We start from the raw sequence: 23,483 nt of genomic DNA, 5'->3' as shown, positions 1-23,483 counted from the left end.
AGAGAAGTTTAAGTTATGTTAGCTTGTTGCTAATACATCTTTCATAATAATGAGAATATCCTTTTATTAAAGTGCTTTAGAATTTATTATGATTATAAGCTACACTGAAAATGCTGTACATGTGCATGTATACATGCACACACTCTCATGGAATTTGAGAATTCAAAGAGGTAGCTCAATTGCCATCTACTTCTTGAAAGAGATAGAGGCAGATTTACTCTCTGCCATAGGCTTTCATGTGGACCCAAAGTAATATTAACCAGATAGCCAAGAACAGAAACTTTTATTTCCTAGAAAATTTAGTAGTTTTTTCATCGCTGAATGATCTCAGTTTTAGTCTAACTAGTTTATGCCATTTAGTTTATGAAATGTTGAAATGCTCTATGTTCATCCTTATATTGGCAGAGAATCTTTAAAAACTCTTAAAGTTAGAGAGTGTGTATGTCATCAATTCTAAAGCTGCCTCTTGGTTTTAGAACATATTGTTGGGAAAAACTTTTTCCTGCCCCACTGCAGAAAGAAGCAGTTTTTCTTCACTCTTGTAGGTCTGGGGTAACTTGGGTGTTGTGTTGATATTCCAAACCTGTTCAATATGATGTGTTTCATGCTTTGATATAAAAAGGAAAGTAGAAAATCCCCCCCTATGATGGAAAGAGCATTATCTGTATGTCAGGAGACCTGGATCCTAGGCTTGGATTTGTCACTAGCTTTGTGACCTGGGGTGAGTCATGTAACTTCTTTGAATCTCAGGTCCCTTCTCTGTCAAGTAAGGAATTTAGATTATTTCATTTCCTAAAGTTCCTTCCAGCTATTATCCTATAAAATTATATCATTAAATTAATTTTACTTACGGACTACAAAAAATTATAGATAATATACTCATATGTTGCTGCTATTGGCTTTTAAGGTTTAAAAATTTCTTTTTACAAAACATTTAGTGTCTCCAATGCCCATTTGGATCTACGGAAAAAATCTGATGCGTTTGAACATGCAACCCAGATGCTTTCTAAACATGAAGAAGAAAAAGCAGGCCTTAAGCAAGAACTTCAGAAATTGCATCATGATGCAGAAAGTCAACGTAAAGAACTGGACAGCAAGGTTCAAGCAACTCTGACAGATTTACAGCAAGTGAAGAAAGAGAGAGCTAGCCTAGAAAAGGAACTTTCTACGACCAAAGATAAATTATTGAAAACCTCAGAGTCTCTGAAAGACACAAAGAATGAAATCGAAAAGGAAAGGCAGAGTGGAAAAATAGCTTTAGCAGAATTGGTGAGTTATGCCTGTTTACTTTTCTAGGAAATTATGCTTGTTTTATATTTCATGTAATTATTTTAGGGCATTTATTTAATACATTATAGTATTCTTTTTTTGTTTCCATTTAATTCCCTTTAGAGGGCTAGAGGCACAGAAAATGGGAATTCTTTGTTTTCTTTGAATGTTTTTTGAGGGGTTGCTAACTTGTTGTTTTCTATATTTGAGAATCTAGTAGGAGGAAATAAATCTAGATAAAAACAGGAAAAAATTACATTGGATATTACAATTTTATTAGCAGCAAAATAAAAAAAGTTGGGGAATGATTATGCATTTTTATTTCCTGAAAATAAAATTTTAAGGCAGGTAAGACTTTTTTTGCAAAAGTAGATAGGAAGCACTTTAGGATTTGGAGGCAAAAACCTGGGTTTAAATCCCAGCACTCTTACTCCTGGATTGCCAGAATTCTTCTGGAAGGAGTCTGCAATGTGCTTACTGGGCCTATTACAGAGTCCTAATCTATAATCTCAGTTGGCCCTCCCTTGGTAATATCATGGCAATCTGTTTCTTCCCTGATTGAGTCACCATGATATGTGCCACAAAAACTGTCAGATGTTCACTTTAAACTCAGAATCTCCCTTCTCATTCCTCCTATCCCTGACTTCAGAAGGTCTGGTTTTGGCTCTTCTTTTTCGCTCACATTCCATGTCCTACTGTATTTCAGATTCATTTTCTTTTTTCCAGTAATGGTCCTCATCGTAGCCCAGTCTGAGTCCCTGTTTGCCTATAACAGCCTCCCAAGGGGCCTCCTGTCTCCATTTCCGCCTGCTTGTCCAGTTGCCAAAATTATCTTCCTTAGGTATAGACCTGATAATGTTACGGCTTTTTCTTAAAAACCTTTAGTGGCTTCTTTTGCCCCTTGGGGAAAATAGAAACTTTGTAGTCTGGAATCTCTAGCCCTCTGCAGTCTGGCTCCAACCTTCCTTTCCTAGAATTCTTTTATATAATCTCCTCCGTCTAAGAGGCAGCCTGTGTGTCTGTGGCAGGAATGTCTATGGAACTGGAATCAGAAAGTGTGGCTTGTTCTGTGACTACACATATGACCGGACATAGGACATTCCCTTTCGTTGAGCCTCAAAAATGAGGGAGGGAGGGGAACCAGATGACCTCCAGGGGCCTTCTAACTCCACCTCCTATACCTGTCCTCTATCCCAGTGAGGTGGTTAGGTAGAATGGATAGGCCACTTACCGGGGCCCTCAGTGACCGTGTCAGTTGCTTTGGAAACCTTACATAGCGAAGTTCTATATAAATGCTACTTCTCATCATTATTATTAGGTTTTCCCTTTCATCATAAAATAAGTTGGGGTGTGTGTGTGTGTGTGCGTGTGTGCGTGTGTGTGTGCGTGTGTGCGTGTGTGTGTGTGCGTGTGTGTGCGTGTGTGCGTGTGTGTGTGCGTGTGTGCGTGTGTGTGCGTGTGTGTGTGTGTGTGTGTGTGTGTGCGTGTGTGTGTGTGTGAATTGTGGGGCAGTTTAATAGTTCCCACCATGGCCTCCTTCATATCTTGAAATATTTACAGAAGCCCTAAACAGTGTGTTAATGCTTCTTGGGTAATATAGTTTCAATTTTATAGGAAAAGACTTGCAAGGAATTAAAACATCAACTTCAAGTGCAAACTGAATGTTCTATAAAGGAAAAGAATGAACTGAAGAAGTTATTTGAAAAGGAGAAGGAGGTAAGATTTTCTTTTTCATATTACCGTAGGAATTATAAAAGGATGCAAATAAAGTCTTTACATTTCCAAGTTATTTTCAGCAGAGAAACTCAACAGGACAAAGGATGACTTCTCTAGTTTGAGAAATAATGATGAATGTTAGATTTGTGTGTTTCTATAATAAATGAATGATGCTGGATTATTTGATAAAGTTGCTGACACTATCTGCCCTTCCTAGGTCACTCAGCAGTTGAAGTTGGATCTCAGTTCTACACAGGAACAAGTCTTACATGTTCAAAATATTTTAAAAGAAAAGGAAAAAGAGGAGCAACAACTTCAGGGGAAATTAAATTCACTAAAGCAGCTGCTTGAGCAGAGAAAGAAGCAGACTGAAGGACTCCAAGAAGAGATGAAAATTACCCTCTCCCAGAAGGTCTGATACTGTTTTCATTTGCTCTTCTTTAAAATAAGGTAGCATTTAGCTTAGCATAAGCAAAATGATGATTTCCACATCAGTGAGTGGTTCATATGTGAATGAGGACTTTTTCAACATTAATATTAGACAAAATTTGAACACTGTAGCAAAAAATTTAGTATGGAAATGCAGTAAATACAATTGTAGAATCATATTCTCTTTTTTAAAGCTTCAGAGTATGAATTGGCTTGCATACATATGCTTGTTGTGTTTTATAAAACTACCACCTTTTTGCACCAACTAGGTGGGATTGTAGATAGAGACCTGGAATCAGGAAGATCTGAGTTCAAATTCGGCCTAGCTGTGTGACCTTGGACAAATCTTTTTAACCTCTTTGCCTCATCTGTTAATTTGGATAACAGCACCTGCCTCCCAGGGTGGTTGTGAAGATTCAATGAAATAATATTTGTAAAGCATTTAGCTAGCCCAGTGTCTAGCACATAGTAGATGCTATATGTTAGCTATTATTATTATTTGTAAAGTAGTACCTTTGAAATGCTTTCATTTCATCACAACTTCCTCATTTCTTTTTCTATATCCCTCCTAACTGAACCCATTTTTTGCTTTCCTAGTGGAATCTTCAGTCTTTTAACTTCTAATCAATAATTAACTTTAGTGCTGCTCTCCCCATGTGCTTCCTCAGCCCAAAATTGCATGATCAGCTCCATAATTGATCATAACTAGGAAATGCCATGAAATCATATTGTTTCAGTCTGTGAAAGATTTGTGTTATTTAACTTCAGCTTTATTGCTGCTCAAATAATTTTCAAATTTCTTTCTCTTTCTTTTCTTTTCTTTTCCTTCCTTCTTTCCTTTTTTTCCTATATGTAGACAATTCATTAGGAAATATTTATTTCTTCTTCCGTTTCTGTCTTCCTTCCTTCTTTCTCTACTCTATCTCTCTCCTTCCTTCCTTGCTCCCTCTCTCCCTTCCTTTTGTTCTTTCGAATTAAATGCCTTACCTTACCAAAGGACACATAGCTAGGAAGTGTCTGAGGCAAGATACAACCAAGTCTTCCCAACTTCAGGCCCGGCACTGTACCACCTGGCTATAACTTTAATTTCTTAATTTCACTGTTATAGTCCTAAAAGTGACTGCCTATGATCTTGTCCGTTCTCCTTGAGTTTCCAAACCTCTCCTTACTTTCAGCAGATAAACTACTTCTTTAATGTTAAGACCAGGCCCGTCAGATATGAGTTCCCTCATCTCTGAGGAAGATATGGCTTTCTTCTTTGCCAAAGATAATACTTCTCCTATTTAATTTAACCCATTGGGGACTCTGGAGAACCAAGAATCTCCACAGCTCTCTTGTTTTTTTCAGTCATTCTGTCTTCCTTGATCCTTCTTTTTCTCCTTCAAACATATTTAGGTAAACTCTTTCTTAAAAAATACCTTCAACAACCCACTTTTGTGATTGTTTCCCCTTTATCTGTCTCTCTTCTTTTACTTTTAAATCTCTTTGAAAGAGCAATTTAAAACTCAGATCCTTCACTTTTTCACTACTCATTCACTCCATCAGCTCTTATAATATCTCTTATTCTTCTGCTTCGTTGAAACGTTTCTTAAAGGTTGTTGGGCTGCCAAATTGCCAAATCCAGTGGCCTTTTCTTAGTCCTCACCGTTGACCTCTTTTTCTTAATAGTCTTCTCTTCCCTTGGATCCATAGCTGCTCTTCCCTTTTCTGTCTCTCTGTCTTTCCTATCTGCTTCCATGAATCCCCTTCTCATTCCTTTATTGTAGGCCTTCCCTAGAGTTAATCCTCTGTCTTCTCTTCCTTGTTAATTACTTCCATTTCCACAGATTTAGTTATTCTTTCAGTGGAGATCTGGCTCCAGTGTAGACTGCTCTTCTAGGGCTTAACCAAACTCTTCATTTTCCTACCCAAAGTTGCTTTTCTTTTGATTTCTTTAGTAATGTTAGTAATACTATTTTCTAGCCATCTGTGCTTGGTATTTATTTCATTACCTCTCCTTTGTGTCATATACAATCTGTTGAGCTTCACTTTTATACTTATACTTTTAAGTATACTTTTATAATATTTCTTGTTTTCCCCTTTCATTTCCACTACCTCTACCTTAGTTCAGTCCCTTGGTAGTACCTTACATCTATACAGTTTTAGTTGTTTTCTCGCTGATTTTTCCATCTCACTTTCTCCCCTCCTTCAATCCATCCTAACAATGCCAAAGTAATCTCCCTTATGCACAGTGCTGATCAAGTCCTTCTGCTGTTTAGAAATTGTAATGGCTTTCCGTTACTTATAGAATAAAGTATATTCTTCTTAGCATGGCACTCAAAGTCTGTCCATTATAGTTTCAGCCTTTCTTCATACTACCCTCCAGGCAGAATGGACTATTCCTCTTTCTTGGAGATATCTGCCTTTCTCTGCCCATTTCTTCCTATCCTTTGACTTTCTACTTTCATTATGTCTGAAGAATAAGACTTTCCATCTCTGCCTTTTGAAATTCTACTTCTCCTTCCTGGTTAAGTACTGCTAATTCTACAAAGACTTATCCATCCACCAATATCAGCGAGCACTCATCTTCTTTTCCATTGTATGTGTATATTTATCCTAAAATCCTTTGTCTTATATTTATATTCCTTCTATCTCTCCTGGATTCTGTTTAAACTCTTAAAGAACTGGGACTCTGATTTAACCTTTTCTCTTGCCATAAGTCTTTGCATCCAGAAAAAGTCACTTTATTGACTTCAATTCTATCTAAAGCAGTGGTTCTCAACCTTTCCAATGCCATGACCCCACAATGCAGTTCCTCATGTTGCGGTGACCCCAAACCAAAAAATTATTTTGGTGGCTACTTCAAAACTGTAATGTTGCTACAGTTATGATTTGGAATGTAAATACCTGATATGCATCATGTATTCTTATTGCTACAAATTGAGAGGTTGAGAACCACTGATCTAAAGCAAGATTAGATTATTTTAGTATGTTAAAAATTGAGAATTTTTAGAAATGCATTGCTCTTAGTGAAAATATCAAAAATTAATTTAAATTAAACTCATAAAAGAAATAGCATTTGAAAATATCAGTAGCATCAAGTTTCATAGAATTAGAAGAAACCATTGTTTTCTATTTTAAGTGTAACCATAAGGAACATTAGTTTTGTGACCTGTTTTAAGTTTATTTCTGTTCTTTTTTTTAACTTAACTTTAACTTTTTATTTTATTTTTTTAAACCCTTACCTTCCATCTTAGAATCAATACTACATATTGGTTCTAAGACAGAAGATTGATAAGGGCCAAGCAATGGAGGATAATTGACTTGCCCAGGGTCATACAGCTAGGAAGGGTCAGAGGCCAGATTTGAACATAGGACTTCCCATCTCTAGGCCTGGTTCTCAGTCCACTGAGCTACCCAGCTGCCCCTTTTAAGTTTATTTCTAGGTACCACTGCAGACTTTATTTTTTCTCTCCTTTTTGTTCTTCTACATACTCTTATTTCATGTATAGTCCGAAAGCCATCTTTATCCTAAAGGAGAGATTTATTTGGAATCTCTTCTTAACTGAAAAAAATTAGTGTTTCTCCCCACTCTGGTGATGGAGCTTTTTTGATTTGTTCATGTATACTTTTATAGGAAGACACTAGATTAGCATTATGAGGACTTGGAAATAAGATACAGTTTTATCTAGAAAGAATTCAGTGGCATGAAATCAAAACAAAACCACTTTTTATATTATAAATGTGAACAGTGACAAAAGACAGAGAATATCCTTATCCGATGTGTGTTTTAATTTAGTTTTTGAAATCTTTTTTTTGAATCACAGTCTTTAAAACATGTAGTACAAAGGGGTCTTTAGAGGTTTCCCCTCTTGATGTGCTATATAGCCCCACTGATTTTTTCAGTCTTTTTTTCTCAAGTTTAGTAGTTTTCAGATATTTCTTTCAAAACTTTGGCTAATACTTTTGTTTACTAGATAGTCTCATCCAGGATTTTGAGATTCAGGAGAATATTTCTTATTGGTAGCTCACACATTCCTCATTGAACTGGATGATGGAATAAATAACATGTTTATTAACTTTATTAGAGATGACTCTGCCTGTGACAGGGAAATAGAATAGCTAGCCTTTGTATAAAAAATAAAATTTAAAATGACCTTGGGAAATTAGAAAAAAAGATAAAAACACAGATGGTAATTCAGTAAGGATAAGTATAGAGAAGTGGATATACTTTGGGAAAAATATAAGCTTTATATGAAAATGTTATGAAATATAGGGAATTTATAAGCTGATGGTATGCCAGAAATGTGGCCCTAAATTAAAAAAAATGAACAATCCTGTAATGTATAAAAGTAAGTATAGAATGCAAGAACTATGAGGTAGTCCTGTTGTTATGGTTAGTATCTGTTCTCTTGTGCTGGAACAATTTTAGCATCTTTATGTAAGAACTTGGGAATGGATTCCATTAAGAGACCACAAGTATTGTATAATTTAAAAGAGTGGAAAACAAAATCAGTGAGAAAATGTCAAAGATATTTTAGCATGATGAAGAGAATTAGTTCCAAAGCACAATTTAACAGTTGTTTCCAAAAACACAAAAACATCCCATAGGAAGATGATGTCCCCCCCCCCCCCCCCACCACCATTGGTCTATATCTCCTCTGAGTACCAAACAAAATGAAAACAGAGCTAAAGTATAACATAAGTGGATCAGGTTGTATCTAAGAATTTCAGGGAGTTTGTGGGATAGCCTATGCCTAAGTTGTCATTTGCTGGAGTTAGTTTAAGCTTGTATCTTTTAAGGGGGTCCATAAAGAGATTTCAGGGAGCCCATGAACTTTAGAAGTGAAAAAAAAAATTTACATCTTTATTTTCATGAAGTTTTGGTTTTCTTTGTACTCACATATATTTTATTTTATGCTTCCAAAGACATTCTGAGAAGGGATCCATGGACTTTACCAGACTTCTAAAAGGTTATCTTGAAACAAAAAAGGTTAAGAACTACCAGTTTAAGCATAAATCCATCTGAAGGTACTTGTTAAAAAAACTTTTTTTGTTAAAAAAAATTTTGTTTTAAATACAGAATGACATTTTCACACTTGGACCCACAGTATTATTCCAAATTAACTCCAGTTTCTTCTCTGTAACAGAGATAATTTTATTAATTTCTCATAGAAGACTAGTCTTAACATCTGCCATTATAAACCAGCTCCTTGGGCCACTCAGAATCATAGTTGGACATTGATCTTTGCAGGTGAGGACACTGAGGTCCAAGGAGGTTAGACTGACTTTCCTAGGGCATAGGAGTAAGTTCAATAGGGACATTTTGAACTCAGGTTCTCTGACTCCAGATAGTCAATACTTTTTCAAATTACTTAGGTCATAAAAAATTAATTGCTGAAGTAGGTTTTTTTGTTTTGTTTAATCTTGGTAGCTCATCACTCTAAAAAAATTAAGTGGGAATACGGCTTCTTTGACTTTATAGTTTTTTCACCAGTGTGCTAAAATTATGGTCAAAACTTAAATTTTTTTTGAAAGAAAGTGATTTTATAACCTAAAGCTACAGCCTGGTCTTTTCTCAGATATACTCCCAGTGGAATAGGACAGAACACAAATTAATCTCTGAATAAATCTAGCTTCTTCTTTATAGTTCTGTTGCTATTTTCGAATATGTAATTGTTAAGCCACCATTTGTGTGTTTCAGACAGAGCTTGAGAACAAACTACGGCAGCAGATAACACTGTCATGCCAGGACCTTGCAGCAGAGAGAGACAAAATCTCAGCATTACAGAGCACGTATGAAAAGAGTCAAGAAAACCTCAAGCAGCTTCAATCTGATTTCTATGGGAAAGAGTCAGAGCTACTAGCAACAAGACAAGATCTCAAGGTATGCTGAGCTGTGTGGGGACATGTAGGGATCAATGTGAATTCAGCAGATATTCATGCAGTGAGCTAGCATTTATTAAGTTCCTTATCCTGTGCTAAGCCAGGAGAGGGAACTTAGGTGCTATTGAGGGAAACAAATATGTGTTTATAGTGAAATTAAAAATATAGAAAGGCCAATACAAATATCTATGTATGTGTGTGTATGTGTGTGTGTGTGAGAGAGAGAGAGACAGACAGACAGAGAGAGAGAGAGAGAGAGAGAGAGAGAGAGAGAGAGAGAGAGAGAGAGAGAGAGAGAGAGTTAGTTGGTAGGAAGAAGGGAGTATATTTATTTATTTATTGGGGTGGAGTCTAATAGCTCCAGAGTTCACATTTGAACTGATCCTTAAAGAAAACCAGGGATTCCCAAGGGGAGATTTGTAGAGGTAGCACATTGCAAATGGATTCAAGGTCCAGAGATAGAAGGTGGACCTTTGGGTATGAGGAAGAGAGGGTGGGCTAGTTTAGTTGGAATACAGAGTGGAGAAACATATAATTAAATCCGTGAAGATATGCCAGAACTGTTTACAAAAGCCTTTAAATGCCACACAGGCTTGAATCATATATCCTAGAACCAATAGAGAGCCATTGGAGCTTTTTTTTTTTTTAAGGGGAGGGCCACAGTTAGACCTGTGCTTTAGGAATCATTCTGGCAGTTAGGTGGAGGCTGAATTGGAGCCAGAGATGCCTGAGAGAAGGAGACCTTTCAGTAGGGCATTGTAACAATCCAGATGAAAGGTGGAGGCTGTCCTGTGAGGGGAGAGGAGGCCATGACTGGGAGAGATGTGGAAGTTATAAGAATGATCTTAGAAAATGAAGTATTGTTTTATTAGTTTAAAGATAAGAAGTAGAGAAGCTGGCTTAAGAAAGAATTGGAGTTTCAAGCAGAGCTGAGACAGTGTCAATTTCAAATGTTGACAGTTATAATGGTCTTTCTCTGGCAGTTGTCAGTCACACACAGAAACTCTCGCTCTAAGGGCTTTGAGGAGGTAATATCTTTGCCTCTCTCTCTCTCTCTCTCTGTCTCTCTCTCTCTCTCTCAGATAAAGACCTGAAGGAGTTAAATGGTTTCTTTTTTCAACATGGGAAACACTATTGACTATCTATTACTGTCTTTATAGATTGTTTAACTCTGAGAAGACCAAAGAAAAACCTGGTCTTTGGTTTGGACTCTGTGTCTGCTAAGTCTCAGAGTCCTAACTTGATTCTTGTTGAGACTCAATCAACTAGCCATTGTTATTTTTATAACATGGAGACAAATTATAAGGATAATAGTGTTAGTGTAGAATAGGGAAAATTTGGGTTAGTCAAAGGATTAGTGTTAGTTGGAAGGATTAGTGTAGCTTGTGAAAAACAAGAGAAGAAGGTGGTTCCTTGTGGAATCAGGGAGTTTTATTTGGGTGGAGTTAGAATCCCTTAGAGGTAGAAATCATTTTATCCTTATATATTTCAATAAATGTTTTATTTTTATAATCAGAGTCTCTTTCGCATCCTTGCACTTGGCCCTGAAGAGAAGTTCATTTATGAGCTTCACTTCTGATATAAACTGAGGATACTTTGTGAACGCAGCAAGCAGAGTATCTAAAATCAGTTTATAACCAATAATCAGTCCATTGCTGTATTATTTTTATAGTTCTCCTTATTATTTTAAAAAGTAGAATCTACAAACTTTGGCAAGTGATTGCATCTAGAGAGAGAGTGTGGAAGATTGAGAGGTCAAGAGTTATTTCAAAGTTCTGAACCTTGAGGACCAAGAAGATAGTGGTGCCTTCATCAAATGGGAAATTAGGAAGAGAACACTGAGGCAAAAGTACTATTGATTTTTATATAAGTAAGAAGAACTCTTGAGTGCTTATGAGAAGAAATTACTAGGTTGTTTTTTTGTTTTAAACTCTTACTTTCTGTTTTAGTAATAACTCTTAAGACAGAAGGGCAAAGGCTAGGTAAATGGGGTTAAGTGACTTGTCCAGGGTCACATAGCTAGGAGGTGTCTGAAGCCAGATTTGAACTGGCGTCTTCCCAACTTCAGACTTGGTACTCTATCCATTGTGTTACCTCCTTGCCACTTGACTTGTATTTAAATTTTGAAAAACTGCCTAGACTAACAGAAGAGGAAATAGAATTCTTAAATAATCCCATATCAGAAATTGAAATCCATCAAGCCATCAAAGAACTTCCTAAGAAAAAATCCCCAGGGCCTGATGGATTCACCTGTGAATTCTATCAAACATTCAGAGAACAGTTAATCCCAATACTATACAAACTATTTGACATAATAAGCAAAGAGGGAGTTCTACCAAACTCCTTTTACGACACAAACATGGTACTGATTCCAAAACCAGGCAGGTCAAAAACAGAGAAAGAAAACTATAGGCCAATGTCCCTAATGAATATAGATGCAAAAATCTTAAATAGGATACTAGCAAAAACACTCCAGCAAGTGATCAGAAGGATCATTCACCATGATCAAGTAGGATTCATACCAGGGATGCAGGGCTGGTTCAACATTAGGAAAACCATCCACATAATTGACCACATCAACAAGCAAACTAGCAAGAACCACATGATTATCTCAATAGATGCAGAAAAAGCCTTTGATAAAATACAACACCCATTCCTATTAAAAACACTAGAAAGCATAGGAATAGAAGGGTCATTCCTAAAAATAATAAACAGTATATATCTAAAACCAACAGCTAATATCATCTGCAATGGGGATAAACTAGAAGCATTCCCAATAAGATCAGGAGTGGAACAAGGATGCCCATTATCACCTCTACTATTTGACATTGTACTAGAAACACTAGCAGTAGCAATTAGAGAAGATAAAGGAATTGAAGGCATCAAAATAGGCAAGGAGGAGACCAAGTTATCACTCTTTGCGGATGACATGATGGTCTACTTAAAGAATCCTAGAGATTCAACCAAAAAGCTAATTGAAATAATCAACAACTTTAGCAAAGTTGCAGGATACAAAATAAACCCACATAAATCATCAGCTTTTCTATATATCTCCAACACAGCTCAGCAGCAAGAACTAGAAAGAGAAATCCCATTCAAAATCACCTTAGACAAAATAAAATACCTAGGAATCTACCTCCCAAGACAAACACAGGAACTATATGAACACAACTACAAAACACTCGCCACACAACTAAAACTAGACTTGAACAAATGGAAAAACATTAACTGCTCATGGATAGGACGAGCCAATATAATAAAAATGACCATCCTACCCAAACTTATTTATCTATTTAGTGCCATACCCATTGAACTACCAAAATACTTCTTCACTGATTTAGAAAAAACCATAACAAAGTTCATTTGGAAGAACAAAAGATCAAGGATATCCAGGGAAATAATGAAAAAAAACACATATGATGGGGGCCTTGCAGTCCCTGACCTAAAACTATATTACAAAGCAGCAGTCATCAAAACAATTTGGTACTGGCTAAGAAACAGAAAGGAAGATCAGTGGAATAGACTGGGGGAAAGCAACCTCAGCAAGACAGTATACGATAAACCCAAAGATCCCAGCTTTTGGGACAAAAATCCACTATTCGATAAAAACTGCTGGGAAAATTGGAAGACAGTGTGGGAGAGACTAGGAATAGATCAACACCTCACACCCTACACCAAGATAAATTCAAAATGGGTGAGTGACTTAAACATAAAGAAGGAAACCGTAAGTAAATTGGGTAAACACAGAATAGTATACATGTCAGACCTTTGGGAGGGGAAAGGCTTTAAAACCAAGCAAGATATAGAAAGAATCACAAAATGTAAAATAAATAATTTGACTACATCAAACTAAAAAGCTTTTGTACAAACAAAACCAATATAACTAAAATCAGAAGGGAAACAACAAATTGGGAAAAAATCTTCATAGAAACCTCTGACAAAGGTTTAATTACTCATATTTATAATGAGCTAAGTCAATTGTACAAAAAATCAAGCCATTCTCCAATTGATAAATGGGCAAGGGAAATGGATAGGCAGTTCTCAGATAAAGAAATCAAAACTATTAACAAGCACATGAAGAAGTGTTCTACATCTCTTATAATCAGAGAGATGCAAATCAAAACAACTCTGAGGTATCACCTCACACCTAGCAGATTGGCTAACATAACAGCAAAGGAAAGTAATGAATGCTGGAGGGGATGTGGCAAAGCAGGGACATTAATTCATTGCTGGTGGAGTTGTGAACTGATCCAACCATTCTGGAGGGCAATTTGGAACTATGCCCAAAGGGCGACAAAGGAATATCTACCCTTTGACCCAGCCATAGCACTGCTGGGTCTGTACCCCAAAGAGATAATGGACACAAAGACTTGTACAAAAATATTCATAGCTGCGCTCTTTGTGGTGGCCCAAAACTGGAAAACGAGGGGATGCCCATCAATTGGGGAATGGCTGAACAAACTGTGGAAAAGTTTTTTTTCTTGTAATGATATCAGTTGCTTAAAAATGTGCAAAGCATGATGTGTCTGACTCATCAAGAAGATATAAAACAACTAAGATATAGGCATCTCCTTCAAAACTCTTAGAATTTAGTAGGGTAGAAAAGACATACATAAGTCACCATAATAAAGAAGAATAGTGTTGTTATAGAAGCATGTATAAGTAAGTTCTGTTGTATGTAATTAGGGCTAATGATACAATTTAGCCTTTTTTTTAAAGACCATTTGTCTTAGAATCAATAATATTGTGTATTGGTTCCAAGGCAGAAGAGCAGTAGGCTAGGCTAGGCTTTTAGGAGTTAAGTGACTTGTCCAGGGTCACAAAGCCAGGAGGTGTCTGAGGCCAGATTTGAACCCGAGACCTTCTATCTCTAGGCCCAACTCTTAATCCATTGAGCCACCCTGCTGCCCTCTGAATTTAGTCTTAAAGAAATATTCATTTGCAAATATATTTATTAAGGCTGTCTTTGCCATTCTATTACAAAATGTGGTCATTGGTTGGTTTAAGGAAAGTTCTAATTCTGAAGGACTTATGACAAAGAATGCTATCCACCTTCAGAGAAGGAACTTATGAAGTTGGAATGCAGATCAAAGCATACTTTAGTTTGTGTTTTTATTTTGGGGGTTTTGGTTTTATATGGTTATTCTCTTTCAGCATTGACCAATATGGAAGTATGCTTTGCCTGATAATACATCTATAACCCAGATCAAATTGTTTACTCTCTCTGGAAGGGAGACAATTTAGATCTTATAATTTTGGAAAAATATGAAAATTGCTATTACATGTAATTAGGGAAAATAAATATCTTTTTTAAAAAAAGATGCTGTGGACTTTTTAAGTGAATATTTTACATGATTATGGATCCCTGGTAGGAAATGTAAAGGTAAGGATTGTTCAGTATTAGAAAAACTATAAAAAAATAAAAATATTAATAACAAGAAATAAAGCACAAAAGATAGACCTCAGTGATATAAAATTCAGCTTTTACAAAAATGAATTCAATATAGTTAGAAGAAAAGATAGAAACTGTGTAAGAGTTAAAATTTAGGGGAAACTGAGGTAGGTAGAAATTAGTTTCTCTCTGCAAGGAGTATTATATTTTTAGAGGTTTATTGAAGATTAAGGATTAAAGAAAATACAGGATAAGAAAGCACGTGTCTAGGCCCAGGGGCCTAGACAACCTCACCTACATTATGAAAGAGCTGTGTCTGCTTGCAAGCGGAAACAAGAAAAGCCGCAAAAGCCTTTCCAATCAGGTTAAATACCCCTTCTCAATCTCAGCCCAGGTGAGAATTCAGTGATATTACAAAGCATTCTGGGGAAGTGGAACAAGAAATTCTGGGGATTTAAGTCCTGGATTCAAGTCCATTTTTACAACTGGGGGAAGATATTTACCAGAGATACTGAATATCTCTGCTAGAAATCTGACATTCAATATCCATAGGAATTGACATTAATTTTATTTAAGAACCAGTTCCCAGTTGACAGGTAGTTTTAAGACATGTACAATTTTAAAATTGTTTGGCATCTACTAAATTTTTAATAGGAAATATATAATATGGAAACAAATTTGATTTGTGTGGCAACTGCCAGTGATTTAAGTGTATACTTTTTGTCAAATACTGTAGATACAAAGACCATGAAATAGTTCCCAAGAAAACACACATGCCTTTAATTATATTCAGATAAGTTTGGTGTTATTTCAGGGAGATAGTTGGTATTAGTAGCCTGAGGGGTCAGGAAAGGCATATAGGAGGTGGAATTTGGAGTGAGCTTTGGAAGAAACCCGGGATTTTGAGAGGAGGGGGAGTTCATTCCTGGCCTGGGGGGACTATCAGTGAAAAGACCTAGAAAGAAAAAATAGAATGTTGTGTTAAAGAATCCAAAACAAGAAAGGGCTATTAGAAAAAGCTTTAGGTGCACTGTAAGCTTAGATTTTTTTTTCCCCATGTGTACTTTTAAACAATGGAAGTGTCACAAAAAGAGGGTCAGCTGTGTTAGACTAGGTCACTTTCTCATCTGTGGATGCTGCACTGAGGAGGGACCCTTGGGGGTGGAATTCTAGTAGAGAAGCAGAGTTTGTATCAGAGTGGCAATTTATCCTCCACAGAAACCTTCCAGGGTCCTTTTATATTGGAATATCCTGTAAACAATCAAACCACCAGAACATAATTGTGTATCAGTAAAATGTTCTCTTGCACTAAAGACAAAAGAAAAAATTGGAAAGGCATTTAGAGATGTTTCCTCCTAAGTACACGACACTAGTAGGCAATTCAAGGCATGATAAAATCTCTATCAACAACTCCCCCCCCCCCCTCCAAAAAAAGTGGTGCTGTTAAATTCATCATTATGGATATAAATAGTGCAAAATTGGTCAAATGGATCCAACAAACACTGGTGTCCAGGTGGGCATATTGGCACCTAATATATAACTGGTGGTCAAGAAATGGGTTTAAAAGATCTTCCCTTTCTTCCTGTTCTTTTCCAAAGTTCTGGAAGTATTCTGTTGCTTCAAGATCCTTTGCTAGGCTTCCCAGTTGGTTTTGTTATCCTCAAACTAGTGCTGCTTCTTCAGTGCCTTGTGCTGGGCTTCCAGGTTCTTTATTTGCTCATGATGCCGCTGCAGCTCAGTTTCCAAGTCCTTGAGCTTCTGGACCTTTTTTTTTGACCTTCATCTCAAACACTTTCTCCATCTCCATCTTCTTCATCTTCACTATGTGTTCCCTTCTTTTTTCCTCCATTTGGGCCAGAGGGCTCTTGGTCAGCTGCCCTTTTTTCTTTATGTTGTCCATACTGTTATTCATCACAGCTGCCAGCTGCCAGCTCCTGTAGTTCTCATAGTGCATTTTGTTCATCATGTCCTTCAGATCCTGCATGTGGGTTCTTATCAACAGGTTTCTCAGAATTGTGAAATCACAATTTTCAACTTCTGCAACACCCCAAGGATACTGCCTTCCTTGGACCCTTTTGTCATGCACTTCAAAATAGATTTACTGTCAGACACAGCAAGAGACAAACAGTCCTTTAGCTTTTTAACAAGCTTATTTTCTTCATCATCTCTTTCTGAAAACTCATTTTAATTTTGTGCTCTTGAATTTCCTTCATTCTTTTCTTCTTAAATGTTGGCACACCTTCTGGGTTAGTGTATCTGCTTTGGGGATGGGGGGGATGGGCCATGAACTCAATGTCCATCAGCTTGAGGCCATGTCCTGAAGGAGCGATGAAATATAATCGTTGCACCCTGCACTCTGGCATCTATGTTCAGTCATCCTCAAATTTGCTGTCAATGTCGTCACTGACAGGGGGTCAATAATCACGACAGTCCACTGCATCACCAAGTCCAGGTGTATCCACTGTTGTGAGCAGCAGCTGCGCACCTCCTTCTTGAATTAAAACTTTTGCCTGTTCCACCTGTACAGTCTTTTAAATTCTTTGTGAAGGCCCTGGATACTGTGAAGAATATGTCTGTTAGAAATAATGAGGCGATTAACATTGGCTTCCCCAGTCCAGATTCTCCAACTACCATAAGCATGAATTCAAACCTCTTCACAGATTTTTGTACTTGATTGGGGAGATTTGCAAATCTCATGTAGCCTTCGAGGTTCTTCTTTTGAGCCAGGGCGCCATCACCACTCCTCCTCTCTGCCACACACTCACTGACCAACCTCCCCGCCCTTGACTTCCAGTACCTTTGTTAAGAAAACCTCATCCTTATTTAGTGTTGATTCTAAGACAAAAAGTAAGGGTTAAAAAAACCCAATTACTTCAGGTAAAGTAACTAGAATGCTTTTTGAGAAAGTATGAGATAGATAATTTCCATATTTTATTTTTACATGTTTTGTTAAAAAAAAGTGAAATAGTGCCTTAAGGGTAGATTCTGATGAGAAACAAGCCAGCCAAAGTCAGATTCCGCTGCTTCGCACAGTCACCCCCAGCTATCCTGGTTTCCTTCTTTTTCAGGGAAATGAGCAGATCTCACAATCTTCCTCCTTTAGTTGGACCCACGTGATCTTTGGAAACCAACAAGGGTCAGAATTGAGCTATGTTTCTAGCACCACCTGCTGGAATATCTATGAACTATCATTTTTAATTGACTTGAATGAAATGTGTTAGATTCTGTTGTTAAGTAAAACTAGAAATGAAATTTACGTATAAGCATTATGCTTTGGATTATTTACATGATAAAGTTCAAAGAAAGGTATTTATTGAAGTTTAAAAGAAATTCTGAGAATCTGAGTACCATCCCTTTTCACTGTCCTACCATCAGACATGAGGCAGAGTTAGTTACTTTTTAGAAAAGAGGGGAAGAAAACTTCTTACAAAGATTTACTTTAAAATGTTGGGTGTCAATGAAATTGCATGTCAGCTGTGGGAAGGGTGGGTGGAGGGGAGGGAGGGAAATAATGTGATTATTGTAACCAAGGGATAATGTTCTAAATCAACTGCATAAACTAATTCAAATGGAAAAAATAAAATAAAATAAAATTGGGGAAACTGGGAAAAAATTAAATGTTGGGTGTTAGTTACATTTCTGTAAAATTAATAGTTTGGTGAGGATGATTTTTTGGAGGGAAGATTCTAGAATAGACTAAACAAGTGATTTTTTAAATGAGCACAGTAAATCCCACATTTAACCCAGAGATAAGTTAATTCATTATATTCATCCTTCTTTGTGACACCATTAGTTCAACAAGCATTTTATAAAATTCCTACTATGCTTGGTTCTGGGGGTACACGACCCATACAAAACAGTCTATGCCCTTATTGACATTCCATTATGATCAGAGATCAGTTTCTTCAACTATAAAATGAAGGGGTTGGTCCCTTTCAGCTCAAAAACTGTGATTCTTTGACAACAATTTATTTAGGCATTTATCAAGCCTGGGTATCTATATTATTTCCAGCTTTTGCTACCAAAAATTTTGAGGTTATAAATTTTTTCTTATAAATTATAAATATATTGTTACATGTAAGATCAATATAGCTGCCTTTGAATTCCTTGGCATACATGCCCAATAGTGGAATATTTGGGTCAAAGGGTATGAATAGTCAGATGACTAAATTATATAATTCCACAATTTTTTTCTGCAGCATGATTGAACTGAATCTTAGCTCTATAAACTATGCGCTTGTCTTTCTGAAGCATCTCCAAATTTTTACATTGTCATCTTTGCTTTGAAATTACTTCACATTATAGGAAATCACTTGTTTTGATTTATATTTCTTATTAGTGATTTGGTTGCAGTTTTTCATTAGTTTATAGTTCTACTTCTGAAAATTATTCATTCATATTCTTTAACCCTTATTTACCTTTTGGGAAATGGCTTTTGGTCTTGTGTATTTGTGTTTGTTATATATCTCAGTATGGCTTCTTAACATTGGTCCTTTGAACATCTAGTGACTAATGATTAAGTAGTTATAGTTTCATACTCTCTCTGCCAATACAGTTGGCAGACAACACCTAGAGGGGTAGCCTGCTTAATGCTAGGGTCACATCTCTTTAGCAAGGAGATTTTTGTATGAGAGTAGCACTTGGGTCCTTAGCTTAGCCTAGGATTGAAAAGAATCCTCTCCATCCTTTCCTTTTAGCCTTTATTCACTCACTTTCTTCCCCCTTTTTCTTTTCTTTTTTCAATATTTTCAATATTTTCAATATTCCTGTATTGATTTATACAATCACTTTGCAAAGGACTTTCCTCTTTCTGTTAAAGATTCCATCATTTTAGGGTTTATTCTAAATCCCCTAGCACTCAGACAGAACCTCACAATTTAGCTCTTAAACTAGTTGCTATCTTATGTTTGTTATTTCATGTTACCTTTGTCTCTCCTACTTGATTTAAAACTCCTCAAGGGTAAGAACCAAGTCAAATACCTCCTCCATATCCCACAAAGCACCTAAGAGAATACCAAGTATATTGTTTGTACTCAATAAACTCTTTTTGTTTGGTTCTGTATATTTCAAAATAAAATTTTCTTCCTTTTTAAAATTTAAAAAACTTAGCATTATTGGACTTATTTTGTTTTTATTAAGCAAGACAACCTTAATTATGGAGAATTCTTTCTGTTACATGTTCTGATTACAGCGTTTAAGATGCCTTCCCTAGTGAAAGCATTTGTATTTTTCACAAGTGTTTAACAAGTATTTGTAATTCTTTTTTCTTAGTCTGTAGAAGAAAAGCTCTCTCTGGCTCAGGAGGACTTGATTTCAAACCGAAACCAACTTGGAAATCAGAATAAAATGATTCAAGAACTTAAGGTCGCCAAGACTTCTTTACAGCAAGATGTGGCCAAAAAAGAGCAGCAATTACAAGAGCAAAGTGAAACACTGCAGGCTATGCAAAAAGATAAGGTGACTCTTATGTTTTTCTTTCCTGAACCTGGAACTCAAATTTGAAAGGGACCAGAGACCTTTGAGGCTTTCAATTTCACTCAATATAAGGATCCCTTTTACAATGTCCCTCTTCTAGTTCACATCTAGTATGTGAACACTTTCAACTATGGAAAACTAGGTCATTTTTGTATCACTTAAATTTTCATTCTTCCCTATGTTAATCTTTAATCTTCCTCTCTATAACTTCTGTCTATCAATTTTCTGGAGTTTATAGGATGCTTGATTGTCATCCCTCCTAAATCCCTTCAAATATTTGAGCATCTCTCACGTGTATCAGCTCCATTTCTTCTCTTCTCTAGGATACACATTCCTAATGTTTTTAGCTAGACCTCATATTACTTTGTTTCTAACCCCCTGATAACAATAGGCATGATGAAATCATTCTGGTAAGTGTGTTATTTGTCTAGAAACATTTATCTTTAGTACTTTTCTTGGCAGAGAAATACATATTCTCATACAAAATGAGAAAGAAATTTCTTATTTTTGGTTTTATAGCTAAAGTAATAACCTGTCATGAAATTATAAAAGGGAAGAAACTTGGCAAAAGAGATACTTAATTTTAAAAGGTATTTTAATGGGAAAGTCAAGTGTATTTTTGCAATCTGTCCTTTATATTTTATTGACATAATTTAAAAAATTACATGATGTTTCAGTTTATTGTATATTAAATACTTGTAAGTTAAACAAAGTTGCTCATAAGAAAAATTTGGCATTGTGTTTTGATACTGAATTGACTATTTCACAGTTAAAATTTTTCTTAATTTCCTTTTCCCTAGTCCCTGAAAGAAAAAGAATTAGCTAATGAAAAGTCCAAACTGATGGAAATACAAGAAATTAAGGGTAGGCAGGAAAAAGAAATTGCCAAATTGAGTGAAGAACTTGGGTCCTGCAAGCAAGAAAGCCTAAAGGTGAGTTGGAATGTCTTTTCTGATGTGGCTTGTTTTTGTGGACAAATATCATACTTATCAGACTGCTTTGATAATGCTCAATATCTAAATACTGATAATTCTTTGAAATTAAAAAGTCAATGCAGAAACATGGGAATTAAGGTTCTTTTAAAAGAAAAGGAAATTATTGAAATTTCCTAGATTAAGGACCATGAAAAAGTATTGCCTCTGGAGTTAGAGACCTCTAGTCAAATCCCCTCATTTTACAGAGGAGTAAAATGAAGGGGAATAGATTTGTCTAAGGATAAGCTGTAAGAAACAGTAAAAACAAGATAACCCTAAGAATTTAGGTTCTGTTAAGATTCAATGAAAGAATTACATTTATGATCATCTGAAGGAAGGGATGAAACTTTTTGTTGCTTTGGAGGTTGACTTCCAGATAATCCAAAGATACTACTTTTAGAGGTTAAGTAGATAATTCTTTTTAGAGGCTGCTCTTTTTTTTTCCATTCTGTATCAGAGAAAATTGGAAATATCTTGCCTTAAGCATTGCTTTGGATCATGCTGCATAATCTTGTATATATCTACCAAGTTTTTATAACTTAGAAAAATATGATTTCCTCTGTTTTGGGGGCTGAGGAGTGGGATGAGACTAGGGTGAAATATTATTATTATTAAATTATTAATTACAGGCAATTTGTCAATGTATTCTGCCATTTTTAGTGAGGTTTCATTTTTCTAACAGGAAATAACAAATCTAAAGGATGCCAAACAGTTGTTGATTCAACAGAAACTAGAACTACAGGGCAAATTAGATGCCTTAAAGTCAACTCTCGAACAGGAAAAGAAGAAACAACAAATAGTCAAAGATCAGTTAAAAAAGACTGAAGATGATCTGAGGAAAGAATTCACTGAGAAGGAAGCTAAACTGGTTAGTAAGTTTATTTCCCACCATCTTTTTTTGTGCCTCTGCTTATATATACACTGCTCATATCACCTCCTCTGCTCAAAAATCCCCAGGGACTTTATTACCTTGTTTACAAAGTTCATTCTCATTAGTTTGACAATGAAGAAGCTACATTACCTTTTTTCAGTCTTATCTCATATCACATACTTACATAACTCATATCAGATACCCCATCCTAACTGGGCTACTCTTCAGCTCCTAAACATGCCTTTTGTTTTTCTGTCTTCATGCTTTTGCTCACATTGTTCCCTTTTCTTTTCATCCTATACTGAGTCCTGGTCTACCCTAAAATGACACTTTTCTTATGAAGCTTTGTAACAGTATTCTCTTTTGAGATTCACATAGCACTTTTACAACTCTTTACTCTATTGTGTATTATTTTCTATTGTGGTTATTTGATTATGTCTTGTTCATCTATTAGACTAATTTTTAGTCAATAAAAAATCAAATTAAAAATGGCATTTGGAAAAAGTTGTACTAATTTAATGAATTTCAGGAATTTTTAAAAATAAAAATGAGAAAAAGCAAATCCTATTCCTATACCCTTTCCTGGCATGGAGGTGGCTATGCGAAAGGTGATGCCAATAAAGCATAAATTCTAGCACAATTTTATCAAGCTCAGGTTTCTTTTTTTTCTTTCTTTTTTTTAAATGCTGAAATGGTTTATTCTTTTTTCCTTTCAAAAAATTTTTAAAAAATTTATTTAGAATATTTTTTCATGGTTACATGATTCATGATTTTTCCCACCCCTCTTCCCTCCTTCCTTCTGGAGTTGACAAGCAATTCCACTGGGTTATATGTGTATCATTGTTCAAAACTTATTTCCATAGTATTCATATTTGCAGTAGAATGATCTTTTAAGGTCAGAACCCCGATCATATCCCCATTAAACCACACATGATCAATCATACATTTTTCTTCTGCATTTCTTCTCCCACAGTTCTTTCTCTGGATGTGAATAGTGTTCTTTCTCAGAAGTTCCTCTGGATTTTCCTAGATCATTGCATTGCTGCTTGTAGAGAAGTCCATTATGTTCAGTTGTGCCACAATGTTTCATTTTCTGTGTACAATGTTCTCCTGGTTCTGCTCCTTTTACTCTGCATCAGTTCCTGGAGGTTGTTCCAGTCTCCATGGAATTCCTCCACTTTATTATTCCTTTTAGCACAATAGTATTCCATCACCAACAAATACCACAATTTGTTCAGCCATTCCCCAATTGGAGGGCATCCCCTCATTTTCCAATTTTTTGACACCACAAAGAGCACAGCTATGAATATTCTTGTACAAGTCTTTTTCCTTATTATCTCTTTGGGGTACAAACCCAGCAGTGCTATGGCTGGGTCAAAGGACAGACAGTCTTTTAGCACCCTTTGGGCATAATTCTAAATTGCCCTCCAGAATGTCGGATCAATTCACAACTCCACAAGCAGTGTATTAGTGTCCCAATTTTGCCACATCC

General features: G+C 36.0%; 1 protein-coding gene and 1 pseudogene across 1 annotated transcript in view; one reads left to right on the top strand and one right to left on the bottom strand.

Annotated features, from left to right (window-relative positions):
* The window catches only part of EEA1 (early endosome antigen 1), a 140,504-nt gene that overhangs the window by 99,912 nt on the left and 17,109 nt on the right, over window positions 1-23,483 (top strand). Inside the window, exons 19-25 of the mRNA XM_007503209.3 lie at window positions 939-1,269; window positions 2,884-2,985; window positions 3,203-3,397; window positions 9,098-9,280; window positions 19,943-20,128; window positions 20,947-21,078; window positions 21,803-21,988. Of these exons, the coding sequence (XP_007503271.2) occupies window positions 939-1,269; window positions 2,884-2,985; window positions 3,203-3,397; window positions 9,098-9,280; window positions 19,943-20,128; window positions 20,947-21,078; window positions 21,803-21,988 (1,315 nt within the window). The remainder of the gene's footprint in view (window positions 1-938; window positions 1,270-2,883; window positions 2,986-3,202; window positions 3,398-9,097; window positions 9,281-19,942; window positions 20,129-20,946; window positions 21,079-21,802; window positions 21,989-23,483) is intronic.
* LOC130454508 (septin-7-like) lies at window positions 12,674-18,723 on the bottom strand (annotated as a pseudogene).

Source organism: Monodelphis domestica, chromosome 5 (genome assembly GCF_027887165.1).
Source record: "Monodelphis domestica isolate mMonDom1 chromosome 5, mMonDom1.pri, whole genome shotgun sequence".
Lineage (NCBI taxonomy): Eukaryota > Metazoa > Chordata > Mammalia > Didelphimorphia > Didelphidae > Monodelphis > Monodelphis domestica.
Note: the sequence above shows the minus strand (reverse complement) of the source record. Positions and strands in the feature narration are given on the sequence as shown.